The following is a 25,727-nucleotide window of genomic DNA, read 5'->3' on the forward strand; positions in this document are numbered from 1 at the left end:
ACACACGGCTGCCGGAGAAAACAGGAGAGACAATAGGCAGTACTTCGGGTCATCATGGTATTTGGATTTTTACCGTAGGCAACATGCTCGGCGCTTTGTGAGGTACAGGTGGATAATCTGCGATCGCGTCTGTTCATTTACTAGTCTAAAGTTTCCCCAGGTTTTAATGTTGCCAACCGAGATTTCAGGAGGAGTGTGTTTCACCTCAAGGTAGGTCTCCGCAACTCAAGAACAGGTTGTCACTGAAGGCAGCCTCGTGATTTCCAAATAACCGTGTTGCTTGAATTGATGTGCATTTCGTGTTCCAGCAGCAGCGCGTGCTTAGATCCAACATTATTAGGGGTCTTTTGACAAATACACGGGATAAAGTATTAAATCCTGATGACCTTGCTGTCTGTTATGTTTTATGATCTTCGATCTTTAATGTATTGGCACAAGCATGTGAAATAGTCCTAAAAATATGATGCTAAAGGGAACCAGCTGCTTTACAGACTGCAAGCCGCTTTTAGAGTATTATAATAATAATCATTATTATTATTATGTTCGTTTACAGTAGTTTTTAACGTGACTTGAATTCAGCAATCACATCTACAACTCAACTTTGTCTTTTACTTTTGATGGCACGAGGGAAGGTCTGACTTTTCATAGTTTCCAGCTATTTATTACAAACAGCTTGTAAACAAATCTCTCAAAATAGAAAGACTGTTTGTTTCATTAAACAGAGATTGGCTTCTTAGCATTAATTTGAATGCAGTTAACATTCAGCTTTAAAGAAAACATTGTTCATCCTCATAAATATGACAGTTTTGCTTTCTTTAATTGTAGCTCCAGGTGACTTGCGGGAAATCCAGAAATCGTTATTACTTCGATATTGATGATCACAGCACCGGCTTTTAGCGTCGACGTGTAATTATTGGTGCTTTACACAAGTGTGTCATGAATGTATTCAACCCGCAATTAGGAAAAGTGCCAAATCAGATTAGTTGTATTTACATAAGTCATTTGGTGTTATCTAATTACTTCACTTTCTAAGGCAACAATCCATTTTATATTCCCTGTATTTTACAGGTTCACCCCACAGGCCCCTCAAATGTAGAAATCAATAGGGTTCCTTACAATTATCGCAATAATAAGAACATACACAAATCTAGTGTGTTATTCATTTAAAATATAGACTATCATTATATTATTATACTTTACACAAAACACTAGAATCTGGTGACACCAGTGCTGAGAAACTCCAGCCTGCAGAAAAACATCAAAGAAAGTTTTCGTCAGTGTTTCCACAACTAATTTATTTTTATTTGAATCTTTCGCCATTTTTGCTTGTTTTTTCTGTCCTCTTTCATTTTTGTTTGTTTGAGCAGGTAAATTAGTAGAATACAAAATGCCGTCCGAAAAGTTTCTCTTTTCGTTATCCGTTTTGATTAAACGGGTCAATTAAAAAAAGAAAAATTCTGTAAAGAATAAAATGGAAACATTGCACATTTTACAATTAACCTGATCATATATATATATATATATGTTTAAAATAATTTCAACACAAAAATTTTAAATTTAAACCAATATAAATCTAAATATGTATTTTTTGCTTGTCTTACATTTTTTGCATTAGAACTGTTAATTTGTTATCATTTCTTAAAAGAAACCATAAAATGCACGATACATACAAATTGCCTTGCACCATTAGAAGTAGAATATATAATGCAGAAGTTATAGCTTATTGCAAAGTTTGAAATACAATTTGATGCTCGTAAAAAATCCCTTTCAATTAGAATTTTTGTTGGAAGAGAAACATTCTCAAATTCTCTTTTTTATCGTGTTTTTTTCTCCTGCAATTAATAAGCTTGTGCAATCCAGTCTGTAGGTGTGTATTTTTGATTCAGTCTGATTTTAAATAATGGTGGCATAGACAGTCCTATTATAAAATAATGAAATAAAAAATAAAAACGTCTCTCTTACCAATCCCCTTATTTTTAGGTTGATTTACTATAGCATGGTTCCACTGATATTTTAGATAGAAATGGTTCATTTTTGTCTCTAGCGATCACACTGAGGGGAGGAGAGAAGGGATGAAAACAGAGGAGAGCCAGCAGTCCTGTCTGCAGCAGCCTCCATCCTCCACGCCTTTCGGTAAGTCCGACAACCGATACACTATACAGTGAGTATAATAATCACAGGATGAGCTTTTTGGATTAATTTATCATCTATGAAAATCATGAAGACCACAAATAAGAATATCAAAGCATTTGATCCTGTCCATTTTGTCCGCGTTTTTAGGATCCTATAGACATTCAGGCCTAAGATTATAATAGAAAAAAAATATTATTTAAAAATAAATAAATAAATAAATAAAATATAATATTGATTCAGTTTTTTAACAACCAACACAACATTAGACTATTATCGTAATACTGGGCTTACCCTATGAGGAACAAAATGCAACAAAGCCAAGGTTATCATATGTTGTAACATATGACTTATGTTACCCTAACGTAAGAATTAAAATAATAATATAATAAAAGCAACATCGACTGTTTATAAATGTAAATAATTCAAGATGATCGTTCACATAAAGTCGAAATAGGAATGAAATAAACAAATATCCAGATGTTAAATATCCAGATTTTTGATTGAAAAAATTAATATCCAACACCGAGGTTGCCATAAACTTTTGTGCGAAGTATGCGCCTGTCATTTTCCATCCATGCGAAAGAGAACATCGGTTTTTCTATGCCAGATTGCATATACAAACGATTGCATATACACACAGTAGTACACACGCGTTGGTCGATTGAATAAAACGTGTTTTATTGCATTATCGATGACCATGATGCAGGGAAATTTAGAAGCATGCTACTTTATACGGCTGGAGTTACACTGTGGAAACTTGGCCAGTATCTTGGCTTTTACCTTCTCTCAATCTCTCTGTTCATGCTTTGATATGTTCCCTTCAGGTCCAGAGTACAGAGGAGGAGAGGTGTGTGCGGGCTGCGAGTCTCCCATCGCCGACCGCTTCCTGCTGCGCGTGAATGAGCGTTCCTGGCACGAGACCTGTGTCAAGTGCGCCGTGTGTTTAAGCGCGCTCACTGGGACTTGTTACAGCCGGGACCGCCTGCTGTACTGCAAGCACGACTATGAAAAGTAAAAACACACACTCACAAACACACATGCTCACACACAGACATACACACACTGTCAGTTCAAGGATAACACAGCCTACAAATTTAGGTTGGGAAATTCCCTGTGACTAAAACAAGCTTTATCTCGTGCTGAAAATAATTTACATAATCTGCAAAGAAATACAGTTGCATAATAATGGAAAGAATAAAGTTAATTGTACGTTGAAATGTAATTATAATTCTCAATTTGGTCAGAGTAAGTTTACTTATGGAGACTATTTTAAACATTTTAGTTTTGCCTACTCAATCAAACTGAACTGATGTTAGCCAGTCTCCTGTTTCCAAGCTAAACAGGTTTTGAGACTTCAAATTGAGAGGTAATTGTTATATAAGTATAGTGACATACTAATCTTGTAACATTTGCTGATGTGATATTATTGTGTTACTGACACACACACACACACACACACACACACACACACACACACACACACACACACACACGCAAGGAGAGAGTGAGAGAGAGAACAGTGAAGTTGAACTTCTGTTTAAAACAGATGAGGAACACGTCTTTCATATTTTACATCTACTGGAAGTCTTTTGTTAGACTTAACAGCATCTATCAATGTGCCAACAAAAGATGTAGTAAAATGTTAATCACTGCAAGAGCACGTGTGATTTTAATTCTGAAAAATTAATGTAGGTGTCAAGAAAGGAGATTATTTAGACTGTACAAATGACCTGCACATAAATCAATCCTCACACTGAACAAATCTGGTTAAATAATATTAATGAAACTTTAACGACTTAGTTTAGAGATGAGGAAGACTTATGAAGTTGAGAAATGAGAGTAGCAAATACAGGCTACATGTTGTACTAATGTTTGGAAAAAAAACTTTGCAAATTTCTATAACAGAAATTTGTGTAAAAATACATGGGCCTTTAAATTGAAAATCCACATTCAATCCGAAACATCTATCATTATAGACAATGCTGGATTTGTGTGTCAAACCTATGTGGCTTTACTTAAATTCAAGATACCCAGAGGGTCAGTGTGCTTACAATTTCACATTTTTGGAATTGAGCCACAACCAATATAAGATATGAAAACTGACTGAATGTATGCAGTAGCAGTTTTTATAGCTTATTTTTGCTTATTGATCTAGTCGTTTCACAAAGGCAAAGTCTATTTCCCTTGTTTTTAAATTTACAATCTTAACTGAACCAACAGCCCTTGCCACTGCTATTCAGTACCTTGTAGTACAGCATCTGGACACACTACAATATATTGCAATGTAAAAGTTCAGAGATTTTTTTTCTTTAATGGCTCACTCCACTGTACATTTTTGTGGCCATTCTACATTTTAACTTTGGCTGCTTTGTGTGTGCTGTGGTCACTGGGTGTGCCTGCAAAGGAAGCTCCAGGGATGGACAGCTTAAGGACGAGTCTGCAGCTTGTTATCATTGTTATGAAAAGTGTCAGACGGCATCCAGCAGCACAGACTCTCCCACTGTACCTGACATCTGGAGGAGAGTGAGGGAGAGAGAAAGAGAGGGAGGGGGGGGGGGGGAGAGGGGGGGGGGACTGTGATGAAAGTCCATTGTGTGACGTTTATCTGGAAAAATGAGTGGGAAACTTGGAGGCAGTAGTACCATAACTGAAGAACTGGGCTCATTTTCAGTGATGGAATGAAAAAGTATATTTGCTCTCACTGTGTAATGACTGTAATTGCAGATCCAAATTAATAGTCAGAGGCTCATTCACTATGTTGTTGATTTAGTACCCTATACATTGCATATGCCTTGTTGCCTTGTTGTGTGAGTCGGTGCCAGACTTGGCACATAGTTATGCCCGTGACCTTCAGTGGATAGGCAACAATGTCTCCTTGTTTTCCCAGCAGTCTGTCCATCAGCGCCTTACTCTACACCCCCACCACCTCCATCTAGAGCAGGTGTGTGATAACCATGTCCAAGAATTTGGAATGTGCATAAGAATTTTAGGGGAATTTGTACAATTATTAGTGGATACCAGGATATGGATTTGAGTATCCATATCCATATCCTGGTATGGATACTCAAATCCTGCTTCAGACAGGAAAATGCACATCATTTCAGTGCTGTCACTGCATGCTGATGAGTTTACTTTGTCAGGAATTGTAAGGAGTTAAAAAAAACTGAATTCACTGAAAAATATGTGAATGTAATGCATTAATTGAAAAATGGCATTTTGCAAGCAGGCTTGGGTTTTTAATATTGGGATGTCTTCCTTGTGCACTATCTCCGGCTAGTCCAAATATATGTTTTTTAGTCACAAACAGACCAGACCAAACAGTGCATGGTGCATGTGCTTTTTTAATCATAGCTTTCTTTTAATATATGAAAAAGAAACAAATACAAAATGTATTTGTGGGTAGGCATATGTTTTTAATTAATCTATCTGGTCTTCACGAAAAAGAAAACACACGCAGATTCAAATGAGAAAGGAAATCAAATTTTCAAATGTTACCCATCCTCCACCCTGATTCGTGTGGCGTTAACTGCCTCCAAGGCAAAGGTTTGTTCAACATTTGCATGTTTAATGCTTTTGAAGGATACATTGCTTCTGTATTACTGTACACTGATTATCAAAAAGTCAATATAAGGTTTCAAAATATCTGATGATTTTTTAAACATCTTATTTATTTATTTATGTATTTGGGGTTGCGGGGCAGGTGAACCATAATCATAGTCTGCTCGGTTCTGAGAATGCCTCAGAACACCCTCACTGAATCTTAAGTATGTCACTCTCATTCACATTAAGTATGTGAACATAAATAAGCACATCATTACTATTTATTTAATAAAACAAAAATAAAATAAAATAAAACTGGAGGTATGCCTTTTTAGTAGTGCCAGTTTTAAGTTTCCCTGGTCTCAATCTGTTATGGAAATGAAGGGATTTAGACACAACTCAAGTGCATTTGTGGATTTTTCTTGTGGATTTATTTTTGTTTTGAAACCTTGAGAAATTCTCTGGAACTCCATCCTGTTATGGACCAGATGTTCAACATGAGGCACTAGAATAAGACTTCGCTGCACACAAATTCCCTTAAGGTTGTTTTTACGCACAGGCGCAATACATTCCATTTACTGGCACAATGGACAGTTATACAAATCTGGCTAGAAAAAGTTAGGAAGTGATAATTTTATAAAACTTTAAATGGAATTTTTCAATGATATTACTTTTCTGACAAAATTATTAATAGTACAGCACTCTAGTTGTACTGTATGTTAATATAATTACAATTAAACTAAAAACAGACTTTTTTTTAAAGCTGTTTAGGCATAATCCTAAAACTGGTTATTATGATTCCTTGTCAAAGTGACAATTATAAAACAAGTGTTCTCTTCTCAATAGTACTGAACCCAAACAGCGCTGAGGGTAGTCTGGCTGTGAGAAGCCTCCAAACTCCCTTGAAAGCCACATAAAGGCAGCTCCAGCTCTGTGAAAAACAGGTCACAAGAGTGGATATTCACTAAACCTTGAGTTTAATGCCTCACGCTGTGGGGTGGAGGGCACAGAGACTACATCTAAGTTTACAAACCCTCTCACCACAGACATAGAGAGGGAGGCCTAGCGGCCACAGCTATAGAATCATCCTCTGCTGACCGAGTAGTTAGACGTGAGTCTAACACTAACGACCTGAAAGAGTATCCTCTCAGTGCATTTATGCGAGTGAACGTCTAAGTCTGAGGTTAGAAATCATATCTTTTACCCATTCTCCCTTCTATACCTCCACCCCACCAACCGTTTCGCTCCCTATCTCACCATCGTTCATCACTGTCTGCTTTGTAATAATATTTCTCTATTCCAAACCTCATTTCCTTCTTGTTGAGATTGATAGCAGCGATGACACCAAACAGTTTATCTCCCCGTTTATCCCTTGTTTTCTCTTAATCGCCCCCCCCCCTCCAGTGCTCCTTTGTCTCTCAGGAGGGGAATAGGAGGAGGTGGCAGGGTGGCTGATTGGGTACAGTGCTAATTGCCCAGCTCTGGCTGTCCTGGGTTGACAGGTCTGATACTGGGCTGCAGGGAAATACTATTACAGATAATTATGCAATGATATGTCAGTGGAAATACAAACCCTTATTCCTATAAGCCTAAAATGAGTCACTATTGACGTAAAAAAAAAAAAAAACATTGACCATTTTAAAACATGTCAACCACAACAGAGTTTGATATTTTGGACTTATTTGGCTATAATTATGAAATCCCTTTGACAAAGGAGAAGACAAAATAATTTGTCTTTGTAGAAACCAAACCATGACAGCGTGAGGGTGGAGGCAGAAATCTGAGCAATTTTAGGTTAAATAACTGGAAATTTCAGCTCAGAGAGCGTAAGGTTTATAGCTCATTGTTGGTGAAGGCAAATGTAGCTTTTCTGCTCTGGCTGTACATCATATACACATGCAATGCTCAAAAGTTGAAGTACTTCTCTCTCACCTAAGAGTCTTATATTAGCTACACCTGCAGCTCAACAGATGATGGTTGGAGGTTTGCCAGATGAGAATAAAGTGCGGATGGATGGGTTTTTGAGCTTTGATGGTGTGCTGTTGAAAAACAGTCTGATTTGATGGCATAAATGAAAGAGCATCAGGGAGAACTGTCACTGATGGAGAAAGGGTTCAAAATGGGTTAAAGAAGGAAAGGACAAGGTGTGGGAGAGTTTTAAGGACAGAACGGCTTCAGACCAGGGCAAATTTTTGTCTGTGTATGTGTGTAGATGGTGATGGTGGTGGTGGTGAGGGGGTGATATTGCCACTGTTTTTGCATAATGTGAGATGAGACCCCATCATCTTTCCTCCCCCACAACAATTTTATAACAGACAGCTAATAAATGTTTCATGGCAGAACAAGCTGCTCGCCTCAGCTTTATTAAATCTGAGATAATAAAAGCAGAGAGGGAGAGGAAAAAAGAGAGTGCGAATAGGGGGTCGCACCAGAGAGGGAGAGATAGGGAGATCGGCGTAGACTTCTCGCAAATCGACCGGCTGTATCTCCTGTTTCTGGGGCAACGGGTCCCGCTGTCCCCCGCCACCCCCTCCCCGCTGCTTCCCGCTCCGCCAGAGACAGACAGGAAATGAGAAACGGGCAGACAGGATATTGCGTTCTGGTGGCCTGGGGATTAACTGTTTTATCTAAACTAACACACACCCACTCACTCACACACAAACACACATCTATATCCTGACACATAGCATTCATTCTTGGTAGCATCAGGTGTAACTCACAGCCACACACCCAGAGACACATATCATGCATGCAGAGACCATGCACATCGTGCAGGTATTTGGTTGTTACTTTACACAGGAAAAGTCTTGAATATTATATACATCAGTGCTGCTCTCATGTAGAGCTGGTCATTACCAAGGTTTACTGCAAGAGTCACAACATGTAACTTTATAACTGTGGGACTGCCTCAGTGTGCACAAATACCTCTAAAGATCTATTCTATGTACTGTTGGCCCTTGTGTCCGTTGGATAGCAAGTATTATATACATGTTGCACATTTTTAGAGCATGCATTGACCTTGTTACTGCACTGATGCATGGATGGACGTGGTGCACAGATGCAGCATCTGTCACCGTTTTATTGATGTTTGTACCCAGGCACCTTATCTATGTTTACACTAACTGTGCATATTTGTGTTTATGTGTGCATGCGGCTGTATATATCCGTGTGTTTGTATGCATGACTTTACTATATATATCTATATCTATATCTATATCTATAGATATATATATATCTTTAAACCTGTGTATTTCTCTATGAGAGTGTGAGTGAGTGAGTGGTGGCAGGGTAGCAAGTATCGTGGGGAATGCTGGGAGATTTTAATAACACAGAAGCAGTGCAGGGAGATTTAATAAAAGGAGATGATGTGATTACTGAACCCTGGCTCTGAGCCATTTTGCTTCACAGAGCAATATCCGCCAAAAGTGCACACACACAATTCCACACACACAGACACACACACACAACCGCACACACTCCACACACATCTAAGAAATTGATACTAAACAGAATACAACTTAAAACTAAGATTGATGCATATCATTTGTACTTTTTGCATCTGTAACGTGAATCTTCTATTATACCTTCATTGTCGCACACTACGGTCACATATGTGGGAATCACAAGCTAGGACATCTAAACCTCTGCTTATCACACCTTGTGAGAAAGAGATCCATCTTAAACTATAGGTCAAAAATCAAAATGAGTGACAATGGTGGTGGATCCTTGGTGGTGAAAGTTAAATTTATCTAAGTTAGGTTCTTTTGGTCTTGGTGACCAAAAGACCAAAGCTTAGTGCAATAAGAGAAACTCCTTAAAAAGAGAGTTAGTATAACCAAACCTATACCTGTATAAATATTCATCAGTTATGAAAGCAAGTGCAACAACTGCAGTTGCTCTGAGACACATACATATTTATGGAATGATTGTATTGCAGACCAGACAATGTCATGCTTGTCACAGCTCTCAGGCAAAACAATGCCACATGACACAGCTTAGGGAGGTGATGAAGATTGTGTTGTGATGTTTGTATGCCTAGGCTCTGCAATAAACAAAAGGGAAAGACAATACTTACAATACAGCACCTTTTTCTGCCTCTCTACACTTGATCTCGTAATCAGTGAGCTTGTAATTAGCCATGCCCCGTAACCCCTCCAAAATCCATGGCATTGAGCATAAAGTTGCCTAGACCCAGTCTTTATAATGTTTTGTACATCACAAGCTCTAAAGGTTGATCATTACCTTCAGCCTCCTGTGAGCACTTGCAACTCTATTCTACGCATTCGCGCATATATCATATTATTACTTCATTAAAGTAAAGCTGTCTAAATCCAAAGCAAAGAGGGTTTTTTTTAACTATCTATTCGCTTAGCTTTCAGCACAGCTGTTCCTTAATATACATCAGCTGTCTGACTTCTAGTTTTCACTTTTTTGAATTGTACACATTAAAAAGTTAAAACAAAATTAAGAACATAAATAACTATGTAACACCCACCATACCAGAAAAAATACAGATATTAACCCATACCATAGAGACTTATTATTTTTAATGATTTAAAATAAAGAACTCAAGATGAATTTGACAAATTTACTCAAGCACTGGAACCTGGGCTGCATGTGTGGCCATGTTTGACTAGAATGTATAAATCCTGTAAAGTTAAATTCACCTTAATCGTATGATTGCTCTTTATCCGTCATGCCCGTAGTGATTTTTTGGAAGCTGCACCCTGGTCAGGCCCATGTGTGAATGATACTTCTATTAGAGGGATTATGCTGATCTACTTACAGACCCCCCTCTGTGGCAGTTGCCCCAAGTTTCCTTTATTTGCCATGTTGAGTAAATTCCTACCGTGCTGTGTACACCCCTGATTAGGGAGTGTGGGACTTAACCACCAACCTCATCAATCTTGTGTCAAGCAACCCTGACGATTCTGTTTTGTTGTTTTTTGTTCCCAATGAAAGGACGTATTTGAAATACTGAGAGTGAGGCTGTGCAGAGCGGTGTGATGATTGCGCCCTTTTGTAGCATGCATGTTCTGTACCACATGTTATGATTGACATGTGCGTTATTGCAGGAATTTTACAGTGGAAGCATCTTTCTAAAATGCAATGTAATGTTACTGTGACTAAGTAATTTAAGCAACATTTAGTCAAACACAAGGTCCTATCATAATAGTCTTTGTATGGTTGCTTATAGGAGTATTGTGTTTGCTTTATGATGTTAAGTTAGCGACACTGTCATTTGGGGATATTTGGGGAGCGTTTGGCAGATGGATTGAGAAAGATTAGCTGTAGCAGCTGCGTTTGGGACAGAATCACAGATTAGGAGCTCTAATGTGCAGACCTGGCTCCTTCTTTACTCTCCAGATTTGGGCAGCAACACCTTCCTATCACTCAGTCAGGGAGCGTCAACACTTCAGGCTTCATCCCTTCTTCCCCCCATTCCCTCCCTTCCCATCCTCCCTCCTTTCTTAACAGGGTTTGTGTTCCATTGTGCTGCTATTTCTGTATACATCAACCTTTATCTGTTTCACACCCATGTTCAGGCTTCCTCGTAACTTTTCCCACTGAAGAATTGTAATGACGATCAAGAATATTTCCTAATCATAGATGTGTTGCACCACTGCTTTGATGATATGGTGAATGTGAGTAACTATCCAAATATATATATACTGATACTCGGTGGGTGAGTGTGTGCAAATGTGGTGATGGTGTGTGTGTGTGCGTGCATATGTGCATGTGCGTGTGTGCGTGCGTGTGTGTGTGTGTGTGCGCGCGCGTGCGTGCGTGCGTGCGTGTGCGTGCATAAGTGAGAGGAGAGAGATTAACCCCATGCTATCCCCAATCCCTGGTTATGAGTTTACAGCGTCTGTCTGGCCATCTCACTGTTTAAACAACAATCTAATTAATCCTGTCTTTATTAGTTTCAGTGAACTGGGGAGGCAGGCTGGGAGGGCATGAGGGAGAACTGGGAATGCTGGCAGAAAGTACTGAATACTGAGGAGGGAAGGGGAGGAAACCAAGTGCAAGAGCAGGGATTTGAGAGGAATTTAACGGCATAGATTTGGGCCCTGTGAATAGAAATAGGGATGTGCAAGAGATTGTCATGTGGGAGAGAAAGTTAGGGGTTGTAACATAGCACAGGAGGAGAGATGGGGGGACAAAAGAAGGAAAGTGGTCATGGGGAAAAGTAATAGACCTGAGAAAGACTGTTTTAAGCTTTATTCACTGAGTTAAATACATAAATTATGGGCAATATATGGACAGAGTGGAGTTCACTTCACCAAGGAAATCTTAACATTTAAGGATTTAAATGGGGAAAAACTCTCCACAGACATCTTTTTAAGAAGCTAACTACTGCCCCCTACTGTGAGAATGTTAAAAATAAAAAACAATGTAATAATACAGACTACTGTAACCCATCTAACAGATGTTCACCTTGTTGCACTGTGAATTGGGTAATGCTTATAGGACCTTTAATTAAGAGACTATGCTAATCTCCAGAATCATTGGCGCTAAGGGTAAATGTGTCAGAGCTTCTTGTTTGTGCTGCCATCTTTAATTAATTTACTTCTTATTCTAAGCTGCTAGACTGTTATCATGCCATGTTTCACAGTTTATGGATGTATCCATGAAAATATAAGCCCACGTGTGTATGTTTCTGTGCCCCTCCAGGCTTTTTGTAAGAAAGTGCAGTGCCTGCTTGCAAGTCATTGGACGTTCTGAGCTGATAATGCGTGTGCTAGGCCAGGTATACCACCTGGGCTGCTTCAGCTGCTGTGAGTGTGAACGTCGGCTGCAGAGAGGTGATGAGTTTGTGCTGAAAGAAGGCCAGCTGCTCTGCCGCATGGACTATGAAAAGGAGAGGGAAATGCTGGCTGCCATCAGCCCTACACCAACTGAATCAGGTAAAGCAGGTTTCTTCGGAGGATACATAATAAAGGTCAAAATTACTTTTCTTGGGGAAATAATCTTTCTTTTTACACTCATGCCTTTAGTCAAAATCAATCATTTTCATCCCCTTTAAATGAGTAAACAGTATTTGAAAGAAAAACCTTAATATTTAAGACAAAAGCAGTTTCAAGAAAAAACAAAAAAGAAAAAAGTTTCAAGCTTCTTCCTTTTTAAAAATTTTAAATGAAGGCGCGATTATTGAATTTCAAATAGTGAGAATAGTTTTCAGCAGTATGTTGAAAGTAATTTAAGCAGTACCATTTTCTTCCATGAGAACGAACAAACTGTTACTGTAAACTACATGGAAAATATTTGTTTCAAATGTCACTGTTTGCAGAGCATTGTTCTGATTGTGCTATTGTTTACTTAACTTGCTCAGTAAAAAGTGAGGATGAGGATGGTGGAGGAGGCTCCGGAGGAGGGAAAGGCGGTGATGAAGGCAAGGAGCACAAGCGTTCAAAACGTCCACGCACTATCTTGACCACACAGCAGCGGCGTGCTTTCAAGGCCTCCTTTGAAGTGTCAGCCAAACCATGCCGTAAGGTGGGTTGTTGGTCTTGTCAGTATGCCACAAGATACTCCTGGTCATGCTTTCCAAACTTTAGTTTTCAAGGGTATGGCTGCTGTGTTTGGCACTGTGAAGTTAAGATTTTTAAAACAATTAAAAACTCTATCCTCTAGGTGAGAGAGACACTGGCTGCAGAGACTGGGCTGACAGTGCGTGTTGTTCAGGTGTGGTTTCAAAACCAGAGAGCCAAGGTAAGACTTTATAGTTTTCCTAAAGGCATGCTCACAAAAGCACAAAGAGAAAATTTGTACACCATGTGCTTTTGTGCGTCAGATGAAAAAGTTAGCTCGCCGACAGCAACAGCAGCAGCAGCAACAGCAGGAACAAGAGCAGCTGGGAGGCACCAGGAGGGGACCGAGCAGAGGGGGCCGCCAAAGCAATGATGACAGCGAGGGTAAGAGCTTTGAGTACCAGTACAAGATCAAGAAGGAAAGAAAAAAAGATGGAAAGAAAGACTGGTATGGTTAAAGTTTTGGGCATTTTGAATCTTTATATAGATGGATCTAGTACCCATGGCATGGATGGGATGCTGGGATATCCATCTCTGCCACGTCAGCAGCTCCTTGCTCTGGACCCCAACATTTATGGTGGAGAGCCATTTCGACATGGGCTTACACCACCTCAACTGAATAGCGAGCAGCTCCACTCCTATGGTATGACAGAAAGACAAAGATAAAAGTTACAAAAAAAAATAACTTGCTTTTACTTTTTTTTTTCTTGCTCTCACTAAAAACTCTTTCACTTCAGCTGTCCACACTCTCCTTCCTTTTGACTGCAGACTCAGAAACAGTGTTCCATGACCTGGACAGCGATGGAAGCCTTGGTCACCTTGGCGACTGCCTCTTAGCAACAGGGGAGGGCGGTCTCCTGGCAGGGCGAGTGGGAAATCCCATCGACCGTCTGTACTCCATGCAGAACTCTTATTTCACCTCCTGACCCTTATAAACTGTCACTCTTTCCCCTCCTGTTTCACCTTTCACCTCAGAGATGCAGCTAATGGAGTCTGTCCATCAACATGCCTGTGGGACCATTCTCCATGAAACACCCTACAGCCAAACACACTTACGAGCTTTTATCACAGGCTAACATCAATTAGACATAGTTAGTCATAATATCAATTTGCAGCAGATTAACATAGTGATCCCACATCTTTCCCAGATAAGAATCACATGCTGGAAATACAGACACTGTAAATGTCCAAGATAAAGGACCTCAGTTTACTCTGTTGTATTTATGTAATGTTTAATGAAAAATGCTTCATGGCACTTTCCAACAAAAAAAAATTAAGACACTTATACCTATCAATATGTATATCACGAATTACAGATGATAATTGGTTGCTGAAAGTGAATTCATCAATCAAATCACATATAATTAGCAGTCTTGGCAGCTGATGGGCAGCTGAGGGTTTAAATTAAATTAGTATATTGCATTACTTTTTGTTTTGTTTTGCCAGGACTAGAGTAGTTATTGTGTGAATGACTGCAGCGTATACAGCACTGTATATGGATTGGAGTACACTTTTGCTCTCAGGTTAGTGTGTATGTTTGTGGAACCTGAGCCACAACTCAGGATATTGTGCTGGATAGGATGACAATTTAACTTGCCCAATGACTTGAAGGACAGAGATTGCAAAGAAATTCTGTGAAAAATTATTTCAAACTATATCCTTGGTTTTTCATACTGCATGACTGATAAAATATGGACCAAAAAAAGTGGGTTTTTTTGGCATTTAGCTATAAACTCTACAGGGTCATTTGAGGAGCCTTATGCGGAAACAGGGTTGTTTAAGTGGTTATCGTTTTAGTTTTCCTTTCTCTTTTATAATGTGATCACTCAAAAACAGTGCAGTAAATTTCAACTCTTTGGTATATAATTTCCCAAATGAAGGATACTGGGTACATGAAGGTACTCCAAATGTAAATGTGTGTATGACTGTGTTATAATTAACTGTTGTAGTCACAAACTGTAATAATTTCCTTCTCAGAAAGTCACATTAGGTAGGTATTTCGTATCTTCTTATGTGATAATCAGCAAATATTTAAACTGTAGCATGATATTTATGTACCACAAGTAGGTATGAAGAAATAGCCTCCAAATTCAAGTGTTGCAGAAGGCATCAGGATCAGAATCATGAAGTGGTGCAGAATAAAATAGGATTAGGGTGAAACTCTTTTCATTTAGAAGCCAGTAATTGGCTACAGCCTGTGACATTCCTTCCTGATATTATGTTTGACTCTGATAACTGACTCATGGTGTTTTTAAAGTGATAATATTGTGAATGTAACTTATTTGTGCAGTAGATGAGTTCTTATCTTACTTTTTTGATCAGTGACTGCCAGGTGATGTGCTTTGAATGTAATGTTGCCGTATCTTCAATACAATCTGCGGTTTCGTCTTTGAACAACACTTGGCTTCTTTGTCCTAAATACAATAAATGATGACGCATTTATCACTTGCTCAAATGGTATGAAACAAAGATGCACTTTAAAAGCAAGGAATCAGTTTCCTCTCAGTCTTTCCACTCAAAACTTTAATAACTCAACCAGAAAATGTCTGTTCTGCTTAGTGGTCACAGGGTTCATAACTCAACATCCTCCCTCTGTCTCTTTCAGTAGTCCCACTGATTAGAGCTGGACAGCCCTCTCCTTTCTTCCCAGACTCCCTATTGCTCAGTCACTGAGTAGCCAGGATAGTTTGTGTGGGAGCAATACATTCCAGTTTAATATTTGACTCTGACTCAGACCTGAAGAGGGCACGGGTGGGAGGAATAGGCACAAGAAACAGAAACAATAAGAGGATGACAACATCAGAAGAGTATTAGAAGTCTAAGGTCATTTTTTTAATGAAACTGTTCAATAAATCAGTACACACCTGACCTTCTCACATTCAGAGACATAAATCTTATTTTTAAATCATAAAACTTACATGAGAAATTAGGGAATGACACAGCAATTAAATACTTCATGCAATCATGTAACCCACAGTACTAACGCAAATTTAAATAAATACAGTGTTGTTAAAAAGTATTTGCCCACTTCCTGATGTTGTCTTTTTTTTTTTTGCATAATTGTCACAATTACATGTTTCAGACTATCAAACAAATTTAAGACAATAATCCAATAAAGAATAAAATACACTTTGTAAATTACTTAAATTATTTAAGGGGGAAAAAGCTATCCAAACTCATGAAAAAGAAACACGAAAAAGTAATTCCTAACATCATAAAATCAACACACTATTTCAGAAGTAGAACATCCTACCAACAGTCATCCATGGTGGTGGTAGTGTGATGTTTTGGGGCTGCTTTGCTGCTTCAACACCTGAACGACTTGACTGATGGAAGCGTCATCAAGTGCACATCAAATTTGTCTGACTCCATTACCCAAGAACCTAATCAAGCACATTTGGTTTATGCATGAGGACAGTGACCCCAAGCACACAAGCAAGTGTGACCTTGCAAAAAAAAAACCAAAAAAAAAAACAAAATGAAGACTTGGAGTGGCCTAGTCAATAAGGTGCTTTGGCATGACCTTAAAGCAGGTCATTCATCCTTGAAAACCCTGCAGCTCAGCTGAATTAAAATGAAAGACTTATTGCCAGTCATTGCAAACCCTTGATTGCAATTCTTGCTGCCAAAGGTAGCACAATCAGTTATTACATTTAGGCTTTTCAGCTAGGGTTAGGTAGGTTTAAATCAGGGGTAGGCGACTCCAGGCCTCGAGTGCCAGTGTCCTGCAGGTTTTAGATCGCACCCTGGGTTAACACACCTGAATCAAATGATTAGTTCATTACCAGGCCTCTGGAGAACTTCAAGAAATGCTGAGGAGTCATTTAGCTCTTTAAATCAGCTGTGATGGATCATGGACACATCTAAAACCTCCAGGACACCGGCACTCGAGGCCTGGAGTTGCCTACCCCTGGTTTAAATGATGATTTAACAAAATAAATGATCATTTAAAAACTGCATTTTGTATTTACTCAGGTTATCTTTGTCTAATATTAAAATGATGATGATGGTCTGAAACATGTAAATGTGATAAATATGCAAAATAAAATTAGGAAGTAGGAATTGGGAAGTATTGTATTCTATCAGCCACTGTACATACATGTCTGGAATACATTTGAAACCAGCCCACCTGGTGGCAGTGGTGTAGATACAGGTTTTTTCTGGTAATGGAGGACATCCTGTGCTAAGATGGTTGAGATACTGGATTTGTAGCTGGAAAAGATAAAAATAATCGTTTGGTATGTTGGCAACTAAAGCTTATGCAATATTCTTATTATTTTTGCAAACATTAGTGTCTTCAAAATTTGTTTTATATTATGATGCATGAAAAACCAGCATGCACAACCTGTTTCCATAAAAAACACACTGAAAAACGTACCCACTCCACTGAGGTCGACTGTCTCTGCACAGCCCAGAAAGCGAGCCACATGTGGCGAGCAGGAGACAGGTTGTCCCTGATGTTCTCTCAGGCAGCGCTCAAACTCCACAAACTCATTGGAACACTCCTGCCTGATCTTCTGGATGACTGGGCTTAACATAGTTAGAGGTTAGATTAAAATACGCCTGGAAAATATTTACAGCAGGATGCCAGAATCACTCGAGTAAGAATGACAGAACAAATAAATGGACTTACTGTGATGATGTACATTGTGCAACATTCATCTTCAGCTCGTGACACTTCTGCTGCCATGTTGATGGATTGGAGGCTACACATAACCCATACGCTTCCATTTCTTTACGGCAGTACTTTGCAGTTATATCCATAGCAGCCTGCCTGAAAGGTGACAGATTTATTTAAACCAGTGCGTGAGAACAGATAAGAACTATCACTCCTGTGTGCAGTAAATTCAACACGATAAAGTACTTTTCTGGAGGATGCAACAAATACTTGTAATTAGTTACATTAGATTCTTTATCTAGGAAATACAACGTGTACATTATGTAACTGATTATTTAAAATTCTTACATGTTGCTTCTTTTATGGTGTTTGAAACGAGGACGCTAATCAGCCAAGGTTACACCACCACTACTTCTGCATGTGGAACCATGCCTGGACAGGAAAGCCAATGTTTCTATAATCTTATTGGTTCAGGATTGCATCAGTCACACACTCTGGCTACGCCCCTACAGTGACGTCACTTTCCTTAAAGGGGAAAGCCACTTGCTCGATTAACATGCAAATAAAGTCTACATTTTGCCAGATACACCCCTATATTTAGAAGTGTTAATGTTTTTAATGTTTACTTTAAACAGTAAATTTTACAAGTATTTCGAGGTAAAAACAAAAAAAACAACGTTGTTTTTCCCGGTTCAATCGCGTTGTGCCAGCTAGAACATTACGTGTCTTTACGTCGTTACGTATGCGGAAGACACGGCCGTGGGAGCGAGCGATTCAGTAAACGGGCTCTGAGGGCAAAACCGCTCACCGTTCCGTGTGTAGATTCGTATTTTTACAGGCTACAGCACGACGGGTGGTGGTGGATGATAGAGGGGGCCAGAGGGGCGAGCACAGTACGATGAATGACACCAAGAAAGACGGGAGAATAGCTGCAGACGGAATCCGGGGACCGGGTGAGCTGCAAATGGCCCCCTCTGTGAACCATAACCAGCATGACAGCGGCACCGGCGATGAGCTGGTGAGCTCGGTGACGCTGTACAGGCGAAGGCCCCGACTGCTGCACGGCACTGTGCTCCCGTTTCTGGCTTTTCTCTACCCGGGCTGGCTGTACGTATGGCTAGGAGTGTACGGAGCCCCAGATTATCCAGAGGCAGGCCTCCTGGCGTTAGCTGCTATCGGGATCGCGCACGTCCTCACAGCACTTTCCGGTTATTGGTCTGTGCACGCGCATTGTTGGCTCACTTGTTCAAAGGTAAACATAATTAATAAATATCTTATTAAGCCTGCTGATATCCAAATAGATCCCACTGGTTTGCCCTTCTGTGTTTGTCTATGTCAAAGGTCAGGAACATCATGAGCTCAAGTGCAGGTACAGGTGTCTGAAACCAGTGGAGCAGAACAGGTTTTCTGGTTATAATCACTGCACTAATTTCATGGACACAAATGACCAAACTTTCACCGTACATCTCCACATTTCCCTTATAAAATCGTATTTTAAATCTTCGCTACAACATTTAGTACCTTCATTTAAAGTCATCAGTATACTTTTGGACATTATTTCCAAATTCACTGTGTTCTAAAACGGGGCAGATGTGAATCAAAAAAGGCGTAAAAACCTACGTGACTTTAATCCTCCCAATGGGAGATTGACTTATTGCTGAAAGTTTATATAGGAACATTTCTTGACTAGGATGGAAGCCTCCACACCAATAACTGGTGGGCGTATTATGTATCTAAACACAAGTGGTCTGTGTACAGAAAAGCAATGAGTATGTGAAATATTTGCATAATCTTATTTGTTTGTTTGTTTGTTTTTTATGTCCAACTAAGTAAAGCAAACCTAATTTGGGGGGAAGAAAACCCTGGTGCTCAGCATTTCTGTGTTTACTTAGCAAGCAGCTGCATAAGAATAGTTTCCCCTTCACAAAATCAAAGTTATATTTGCATCAATAACGTAATCAAGCTCAATTTTACAGTCAGACATAAAAGTTAAGTATAGTTTTATATTGAGGTCCCAGTATAGTTTAGCAGGTTAAATCTGCCCTGAGGCTACTTACTGTGCTTTCTTGTCTTCTCTTTACTTTCTTAATACAATAATGACTAAAAGCCCACAAAATATAATGGACAAGTGCATTTTCACATTCTGCCTGAAATGCATGTTTGCTGTACATCAGGGAATGCTTTATTTTAGAGGAACAAAATTCATGAGGCACACGACTATGCCAAAAATAAGTGTGACTGTTGTGTGTGAATTTGTCACCTGTCTTTTTTGACGTCTGCAGGAGCCAGACCCAGAAAAGGCTACGCTGGCAAAGGTCATACCCACCCCCAACAATGGCTCCGCGGAGCTAGTAGCACTACAGAGGGACCAGGTCAGTGCACATAATTTACTCCTGGCATCCTCTGAAATGATGTGGATTTTGTTGTTGATCTGGAGCATGCTTCCTGTTGACAAATCCCAAGGTTTTGAAGCAACACTGTCTCCTTTGTCACTTTCTTATGAATGCTGCTTATGTGTGAACCTTCTGGGAAGGTTTTTGGTTTTACTTTAGGCAAGGAAAATAATTTTAATAGCTTACAGTCTGCAGCATTGATAGTCCCATGTATCATGCTTGAGTAGTAACAGAAGTTAAATGGGAAAGTGTTGTCTTGCTGTCTCTGCAGTCTTGACAAAGTGCTCAGTGTTAGGTTCGCTTTCATAGCAGATACACTGGTATACTGGAGATAAACCATTTTCAGTTTACCCACTGAAAAGGCCACAACTTTGTTGGATCTTTTTCTAAAATATTCCCCTACTTGAGAGTACATATAATTTGCTATAATTAGACATGATGTGAAAATTGTAAGGAGTATCAAGTGCCTTTCAGCCTTTTGTGAATGCTTCAGTATACAATTTCTTATTTTGTCCAACAGGATGAAAACGGGGAAAGAACTCTGTCTTTCGAGTTTCAAAAGATCCGCTACACCTTTGACTACAAAGAAAAGAAATGTTTTCTTCCAATAGCATTTCCCATAAGTAACCCACTGGGATACTTTCAATCCTGGCGTGGCTACCAGGAGGAGACTGAGCTCAAAGCTGCAGAGAAGCGTTATGGCACCAATCGTGCTGAAATGATTGTTCCAGATTTTCTGGAGCTCTTCAAAGAAAGGGCCACAGCTCCCTTTTTTGTTTTCCAGGTATGTGTGGAAGTATTTGACAGGTTTTATATTTCAAAAATATATGTAAATATTCTTGCATTCATGTATTGTTACGCACCTTCGTCCATATATCAGGTGTTTTGTGTGGGGCTGTGGTGCCTGGATGAGTATTGGTACTACAGTGTTTTCACGCTGTTCATGCTGGTGGCATTTGAGGCCTCTCTGGTCCAGCAGCAAATGAGAAATATGTCAGAGATTCGGCGCATGGGAAACAAGCCCTATATGATTCAGGTAGGGTTGATGTATTTTATTGTTTTGTATGATATGTTTTGAAAGTATAAATCAAAAAACATTATTGTCAATATTGCAGACAAGCCAAAGAAATCCTGCAATTACATTAATTATCATAACACGTCAACATCTAAAATATATTAGATGTTAAGTGAAGAGTTGGTTCTTATAGTGAATATACTTGTTGTGGGATAAATGCGTAGTTCTAAAAACCTAATTTTAATAATGGCCACATAATCAGTGGTTAGCAGGTAGTGACACTGGTCTGAGAAGGGACCAATGAACCAGGGTCAGAGTGTTGGAACAAATCTGATTCATGCTTGCTTTAACACAGGACCATGGCTAATACAAAGCTATGCTGAAAGCATCACTGAGCGTTGTGATTTGTAGTTCTCTTGCCTTAATTGATTTGAGATTTGGTAGCAAGCTCATCAAGGATTCTTGCAATGTTTTGTTTAATCAGTGCAAGTATTTAAAGCAGCCCATATTAAATACATGTATTTTTTGACAGGTATATCGCAACAGGAAGTGGAGACATATTTCTAGTGACGAACTTGTCCCTGGAGACATTGTCTCAATTGGTGAGTCTCCAGTCAATGTTTTCGTGATTTCTCAACACAAAAATCAACTTAACTCTGTTTAGCTGTGGCTAAATGTATATTCTCTACTTCTCTACCTAATAGGGCGCTCACCACAGGACAACTTGGTCCCATGTGATGTGTTGCTGCTTAGGGGCCGTTGCATTGTGGATGAGGCCATGCTAACTGGAGAATCTGTGCCCCAGATGAAGGTTAGAAACATATAGGTGATTACAATGTCTAATTATTCAAAATGGCATTAGTCTTTGTGTAGCTCAGCTAATTGCTAAAAATATGTGGTGATCAGGAGCCAATTGAGGACTTGGACCCAGAAAGAATCCTGGATCTTCAGACAGACTCTCGCCTCCATGTCATCTCTGGTGGGACTAAAGTAGTTCAGCATAGCCCGCCTTTAAAAGCCAGTGCTGGACTCAAGCGTAAGTCCTAATTCCATTTTCTGTAAATGATTCCTGATAATGATTATGTATTATATATCTTTTTAAGATTAGGTGCATGCTTTAAAGTCTTCTTCTTTATGTGCAGCGGTAGACAATGGTTGTGTAGCCTACGTACTGAGAACAGGATTCTACACCTCTCAGGTCAGGAATTTGCTTACTGCATTTATATTCTAGTTTTGATAGCAATCTATAGTCTGTGTTATGTCATACCCGAAAGTGTATTAAATGTGTGTTGTCAAACTTGCCTCTAGGGTAAACTGTTAAGGACAATTCTCTTTGGTGTGAAGAGAGTGACAGCGAACAACCTGGAGACCTTCATCTTCATTCTTTTCCTTCTTGTGTTTGCCATTGCTGCTGCTGTTTATGTGTGGGTTGAAGGTGAGAGGCCAAGAATGAGCTTACTGAGATGTAATTCATAACTAACACGTCATGTGTCTGGAATAAATTGTATCTAAATAATGTACTTGTGCTTTCATCCTGTTAGGGACCAAGGACCTAAGCAGAAACCGATACAAGCTCTTTCTGGAGTGCACGCTTATCCTCACCTCAGTGGTTCCACCAGAACTTCCCATAGAGCTTTCTCTAGCAGTTAACACATCTCTTATTGCCCTAGCTAAACTTTGTAAGTCTGTGTGCATGACTTGTGTTTGTTTGTTGAATATAAGATGTGCACTATAGCCTTAAACTTTCCTAGATATCAGCGCTGAATGTGAAAAGGAAAATGGCCACATTAGTTTGATCAGATATTAAACCCGTTTTACCCTGCCAGCTCCGTAGCACAAAGTCTGTGTCAAGCCTGAATGCACCCACAGTATTTCCATGTGACACGGACAGTCTCTTGCTATCTGCTACATATGAGAGAGAAAAATGGCAAAACAAAAAGCTGAACAAATTCCTATGATTTTGTTTAGATGGTCAGTTTCAAACATTTAGGCATTTAGATTAGATTTAGATGTAAAAACTTGTGAAGACTTGGAAAGGCAGCTTATAAAACAAAACTTGTAACAGCAATGTTTCATTCTTCTTTTTCTACTCCTCAGATGTATTTTGCACAGAGCCTTTCAGGATACCATTTGCTGGGAAAGTGGAGATTTGCTGTTTTGACAAAACAGGAACACTCACCAGTGATAGTCTGGTAGTACGAGGAGTAGCCGGTCTTAGGTAAACACTTTCAGCACCGATATTACTGTTTTGCCATAACAGCAAAAATTGTGAAGCACAGTGACAAAGCATACTACACTGTACTTTAGGTTGGTTAATATTTACATACATTTACGTTACGTGGAACTTATTTTTTATGACAGAGAGGGGAAGGAGGTGATGCCTGTATCTGAGATTCCAGTTGAGACACACAGGGTGGTGGCTACCTGTCACTCACTGGTCACTATGGATGATGGACAACTAGTTGGAGATCCACTAGAGAAGGCCATGCTGACTGCTGCTGACTGGACCCTTACAAAAGGTACCAGAAAGTAATCCCTTCAGATACACAGTGCAGGGAAATGGCTTGTGTGTGACAGAACATGTGCAGTATAGACTCATGTTTTTGTTAAATAATGTTTCCTTTTCAAATTTTCTCATGCTTGCATTACCATACCCGTTGTGTTGAGCTTGTAGTTTATCTTAAAGCAATGCTTATTTTTAAATACAATTGTACTTTTACAGCAAATATTAGTATTTGGGTATATCTGTCTTTTACACAATGCTAACTTTTGTCTCTTTGACCAGATGAAAAGGTATTTCCACGAGGCATTAAAACCCAGGGACTTAAGATCCACCAGCGTTTCCATTTTGCCAGCGCTCTAAAGAGGATGTCTGTCCTGGCCTCCTACGAGAAACTTGGCTCCACTGAACTCTGCTACATATCAACTGTTAAGGGCGCTCCAGAGACACTCAGAGGAATGGTATAGGCTGACATCCTGAAAAAAATGCTCATGTCTTACAGCATAATCAAGTATATCCTAACATGTCTGTCATTGTAGTTTGCAGAATGTCCTGCAAGTTATGACCAAGTGCACAAGGAAATGTCACGGGAGGGAGCTAGAGTGCTGGCCTTGGGCTACAAAGAGATGGGACACCTTAGTCATCAGCAGGTTCTTGTTTCATTTTACTCAGAATGTTCAGGTATTGTCTTATCTGAAAATAAATTTGTTTGAAACTGACCTGATTGTTTCTGGGTGATCACAAAGGTTCGGGAGATGAGTCGCGATGCTCTGGAGTGTGACCTTCATTTTGCTGGGTTCATGGTCGTGTCTTGTCCGCTTAAGAATGACAGCAAAGCTGTCATCAGAGAGATCCAAGAAGCATCTCATCATGTAAATAAGCAGATGTTGCAAAATTACACAAATGTACTGAGTAATGTTTTAAGATGCTTAATACATCTGTCTTCTTTCAGGTTGTCATGATCACAGGTGATAACCCTTTAACGGCATGTCATGTAGCAAGAGAACTCCACTTCATCCAGAAAGAACACACCCTTATATTACAGCCAAGCTCTAATCAAGGTAAGAGGAGTATCGCATTATAGAACTACGTGTGTTACTCAAATAACGGCCTAGGTGTTTAGATCAAGAACAAAACATGTTATGTATTAAAATTATGTTTTTTTTCCAGGTACATGGCAGTGGGAATCCATTGATGGCACTGTGTGTGCACCACTGCCCCCGCCATCCATTTCTTCATTTGTGCGCGAGTTTGACTTATGTGTAACAGGGGAAGGGCTGGCCAGATTGAGCTGTGATCCCCGGCTACTCCACACCCTGTTGCCTCACATTCAAGTGTTTGCTCGTGTCAGTCCAAAACAGAAGGTAGGGCCCTAAGCACCATTGGATCCCTTAATAGTGTTATGATTCATACTTTTGAAACATTTCAAAAGATCAACTCATAGAAATTTATCCCTGGGTTACATTTAGTGTGCCTCTATATGCAGCCATGGGAAAGTAGCTTAACAGGTTTTAAAAAAGGGGTGGGGGGGGGGGACCTCAGTGGAGTGTGGCAATCATTTGTTGTTGTCTATGTCAAGCACTAGTTATCAATTTGTTGGTGTCAAATTTTAAAATCTTAATTGTTTCTTAATAGTAATGAGAATATTACAGTGGGACCTATCACAGAGTACAGACAGGTAGTAGTTTCAGAAGTCTGTTTGTAGTGCATTCAAAACAGAGGCATTTTATACCTGTAAAAAAACAGGTAGTAACTGGAACACATTTGGTTAGACTTCTCTGGGGTTTGTTGAAATGTATTTTAGGAAATACTGGCAGTGTTTGTAACAATACTTTACTCATCCATTGTGTTTCAGGAATTTGTGATCACCAGTCTGAAGGGGCTGGGTTATGTGACACTGATGTGCGGTGATGGTACAAATGATGTGGGAGCTCTGAAACATGCTCACATAGGTAAGATTTATCAGCTATAATTGAGTTAGCATTTATGACACCAG

General features: G+C 39.5%; 3 protein-coding genes across 8 annotated transcripts in view; 2 read left to right on the plus strand and 1 right to left on the minus strand.

Annotated features, from left to right (window-relative positions):
- Nucleotides 1-16,207, plus strand: lmx1al (LIM homeobox transcription factor 1, alpha-like). 2 transcript variants are annotated; one of them, XM_086289504.1, is made up of 9 exons: nt 1-210; nt 2,045-2,133; nt 2,958-3,144; nt 12,349-12,581; nt 13,007-13,170; nt 13,309-13,386; nt 13,469-13,589; nt 13,666-13,848; nt 13,974-16,207. In XM_086289504.1, exons 1-9 carry the CDS (start codon nt 167-169, stop codon nt 14,129-14,131), a joined length of 1,257 nt encoding a protein of 418 aa, XP_086145630.1. In that variant the 5' UTR covers nt 1-166; the 3' UTR covers nt 14,132-16,207. The 2 variants fall into 2 exon arrangements, with proteins under 2 accessions (XP_086145630.1, XP_086145629.1); XM_086289503.1 differs by having other exon boundaries at nt 13,693-13,848; nt 13,974-16,206.
- On the minus strand, nt 11,881-18,650 carry chchd5 (coiled-coil-helix-coiled-coil-helix domain containing 5). Of its 5 annotated transcripts, XR_015128838.1 has the most exons (7): nt 18,632-18,649; nt 18,172-18,255; nt 17,839-17,979; nt 17,584-17,735; nt 17,335-17,417; nt 13,706-13,843; nt 11,881-13,262 (listed from the first exon to the last, which is right to left on the minus strand). XR_015128838.1 is itself a non-coding variant. In XM_086289508.1 (5 exons), coding segments are annotated over exons 2-5 (324 nt in total). In that variant the 5' UTR covers nt 18,174-18,255; nt 18,632-18,649; the 3' UTR covers nt 15,993-17,388. The 5 variants fall into 5 exon arrangements, 1 of the variants encoding a protein (XP_086145634.1); XR_015128836.1 differs by having other exon boundaries at nt 11,881-13,843; XR_015128837.1 differs by lacking the exons at nt 11,881-13,262; nt 13,706-13,843 and adding an exon at nt 15,711-15,941.
- atp13a1 (ATPase 13A1) overlaps nt 18,556-25,727 on the plus strand; it is a 10,091-nt gene continuing 2,919 nt past the window's right edge. The window contains exons 1-18 of the mRNA XM_086289502.1: nt 18,556-19,075; nt 20,106-20,195; nt 20,737-21,000; nt 21,097-21,252; nt 21,764-21,833; nt 21,936-22,042; nt 22,138-22,267; nt 22,374-22,429; nt 22,540-22,666; nt 22,773-22,910; nt 23,329-23,449; nt 23,593-23,750; nt 24,017-24,192; nt 24,271-24,381; nt 24,478-24,603; nt 24,684-24,792; nt 24,902-25,095; nt 25,587-25,683. Coding sequence (XP_086145628.1) covers nt 18,722-19,075; nt 20,106-20,195; nt 20,737-21,000; nt 21,097-21,252; nt 21,764-21,833; nt 21,936-22,042; nt 22,138-22,267; nt 22,374-22,429; nt 22,540-22,666; nt 22,773-22,910; nt 23,329-23,449; nt 23,593-23,750; nt 24,017-24,192; nt 24,271-24,381; nt 24,478-24,603; nt 24,684-24,792; nt 24,902-25,095; nt 25,587-25,683 — 2,584 coding nt within the window. The 5' untranslated portion in view covers nt 18,556-18,721. The remainder of the gene's footprint in view (nt 19,076-20,105; nt 20,196-20,736; nt 21,001-21,096; nt 21,253-21,763; nt 21,834-21,935; nt 22,043-22,137; nt 22,268-22,373; nt 22,430-22,539; nt 22,667-22,772; nt 22,911-23,328; nt 23,450-23,592; nt 23,751-24,016; nt 24,193-24,270; nt 24,382-24,477; nt 24,604-24,683; nt 24,793-24,901; nt 25,096-25,586; nt 25,684-25,727) is intronic.

This window comes from Aulonocara sp. 'chitande type north' Nkhata Bay, linkage group LG4, assembly GCF_057382095.1.
Source record: "Aulonocara sp. 'chitande type north' Nkhata Bay isolate Kocher_YH1m ecotype deep benthic linkage group LG4, A_spYH_male_GT1.1, whole genome shotgun sequence".
Classification (NCBI taxonomy): domain Eukaryota; kingdom Metazoa; phylum Chordata; class Actinopteri; order Cichliformes; family Cichlidae; genus Aulonocara; species Aulonocara sp. 'chitande type north' Nkhata Bay.

Excerpts from the sequence above, each read along its gene's own strand:
- lmx1al (XM_086289504.1), top strand. The coding sequence starts at position 167 with ATGTTGCCAACCGAGATTTCAGGAGGAGTGTGTTTCACCTCAAG. Across the intron at positions 13,171-13,308 it reads CAGCCAAACCATGCCGTAAG|GTGAGAGAGACACTGGCTGC; the intron begins GTGGGTTGTTGG and ends TCTATCCTCTAG. Across the intron at positions 13,387-13,468 it reads TTCAAAACCAGAGAGCCAAG|ATGAAAAAGTTAGCTCGCCG; the intron begins GTAAGACTTTAT and ends TTTGTGCGTCAG.
- chchd5 (XM_086289508.1), bottom strand. Across the intron at positions 17,736-17,838 it reads GCACAATGTACATCATCACA|CCCAGTCATCCAGAAGATCA; the intron begins GTAAGTCCATTT and ends AACTATGTTAAG. Across the intron at positions 17,418-17,583 it reads AGTCGACCTCAGTGGAGTGG|CTACAAATCCAGTATCTCAA; the intron begins GTACGTTTTTCA and ends TATCTTTTCCAG.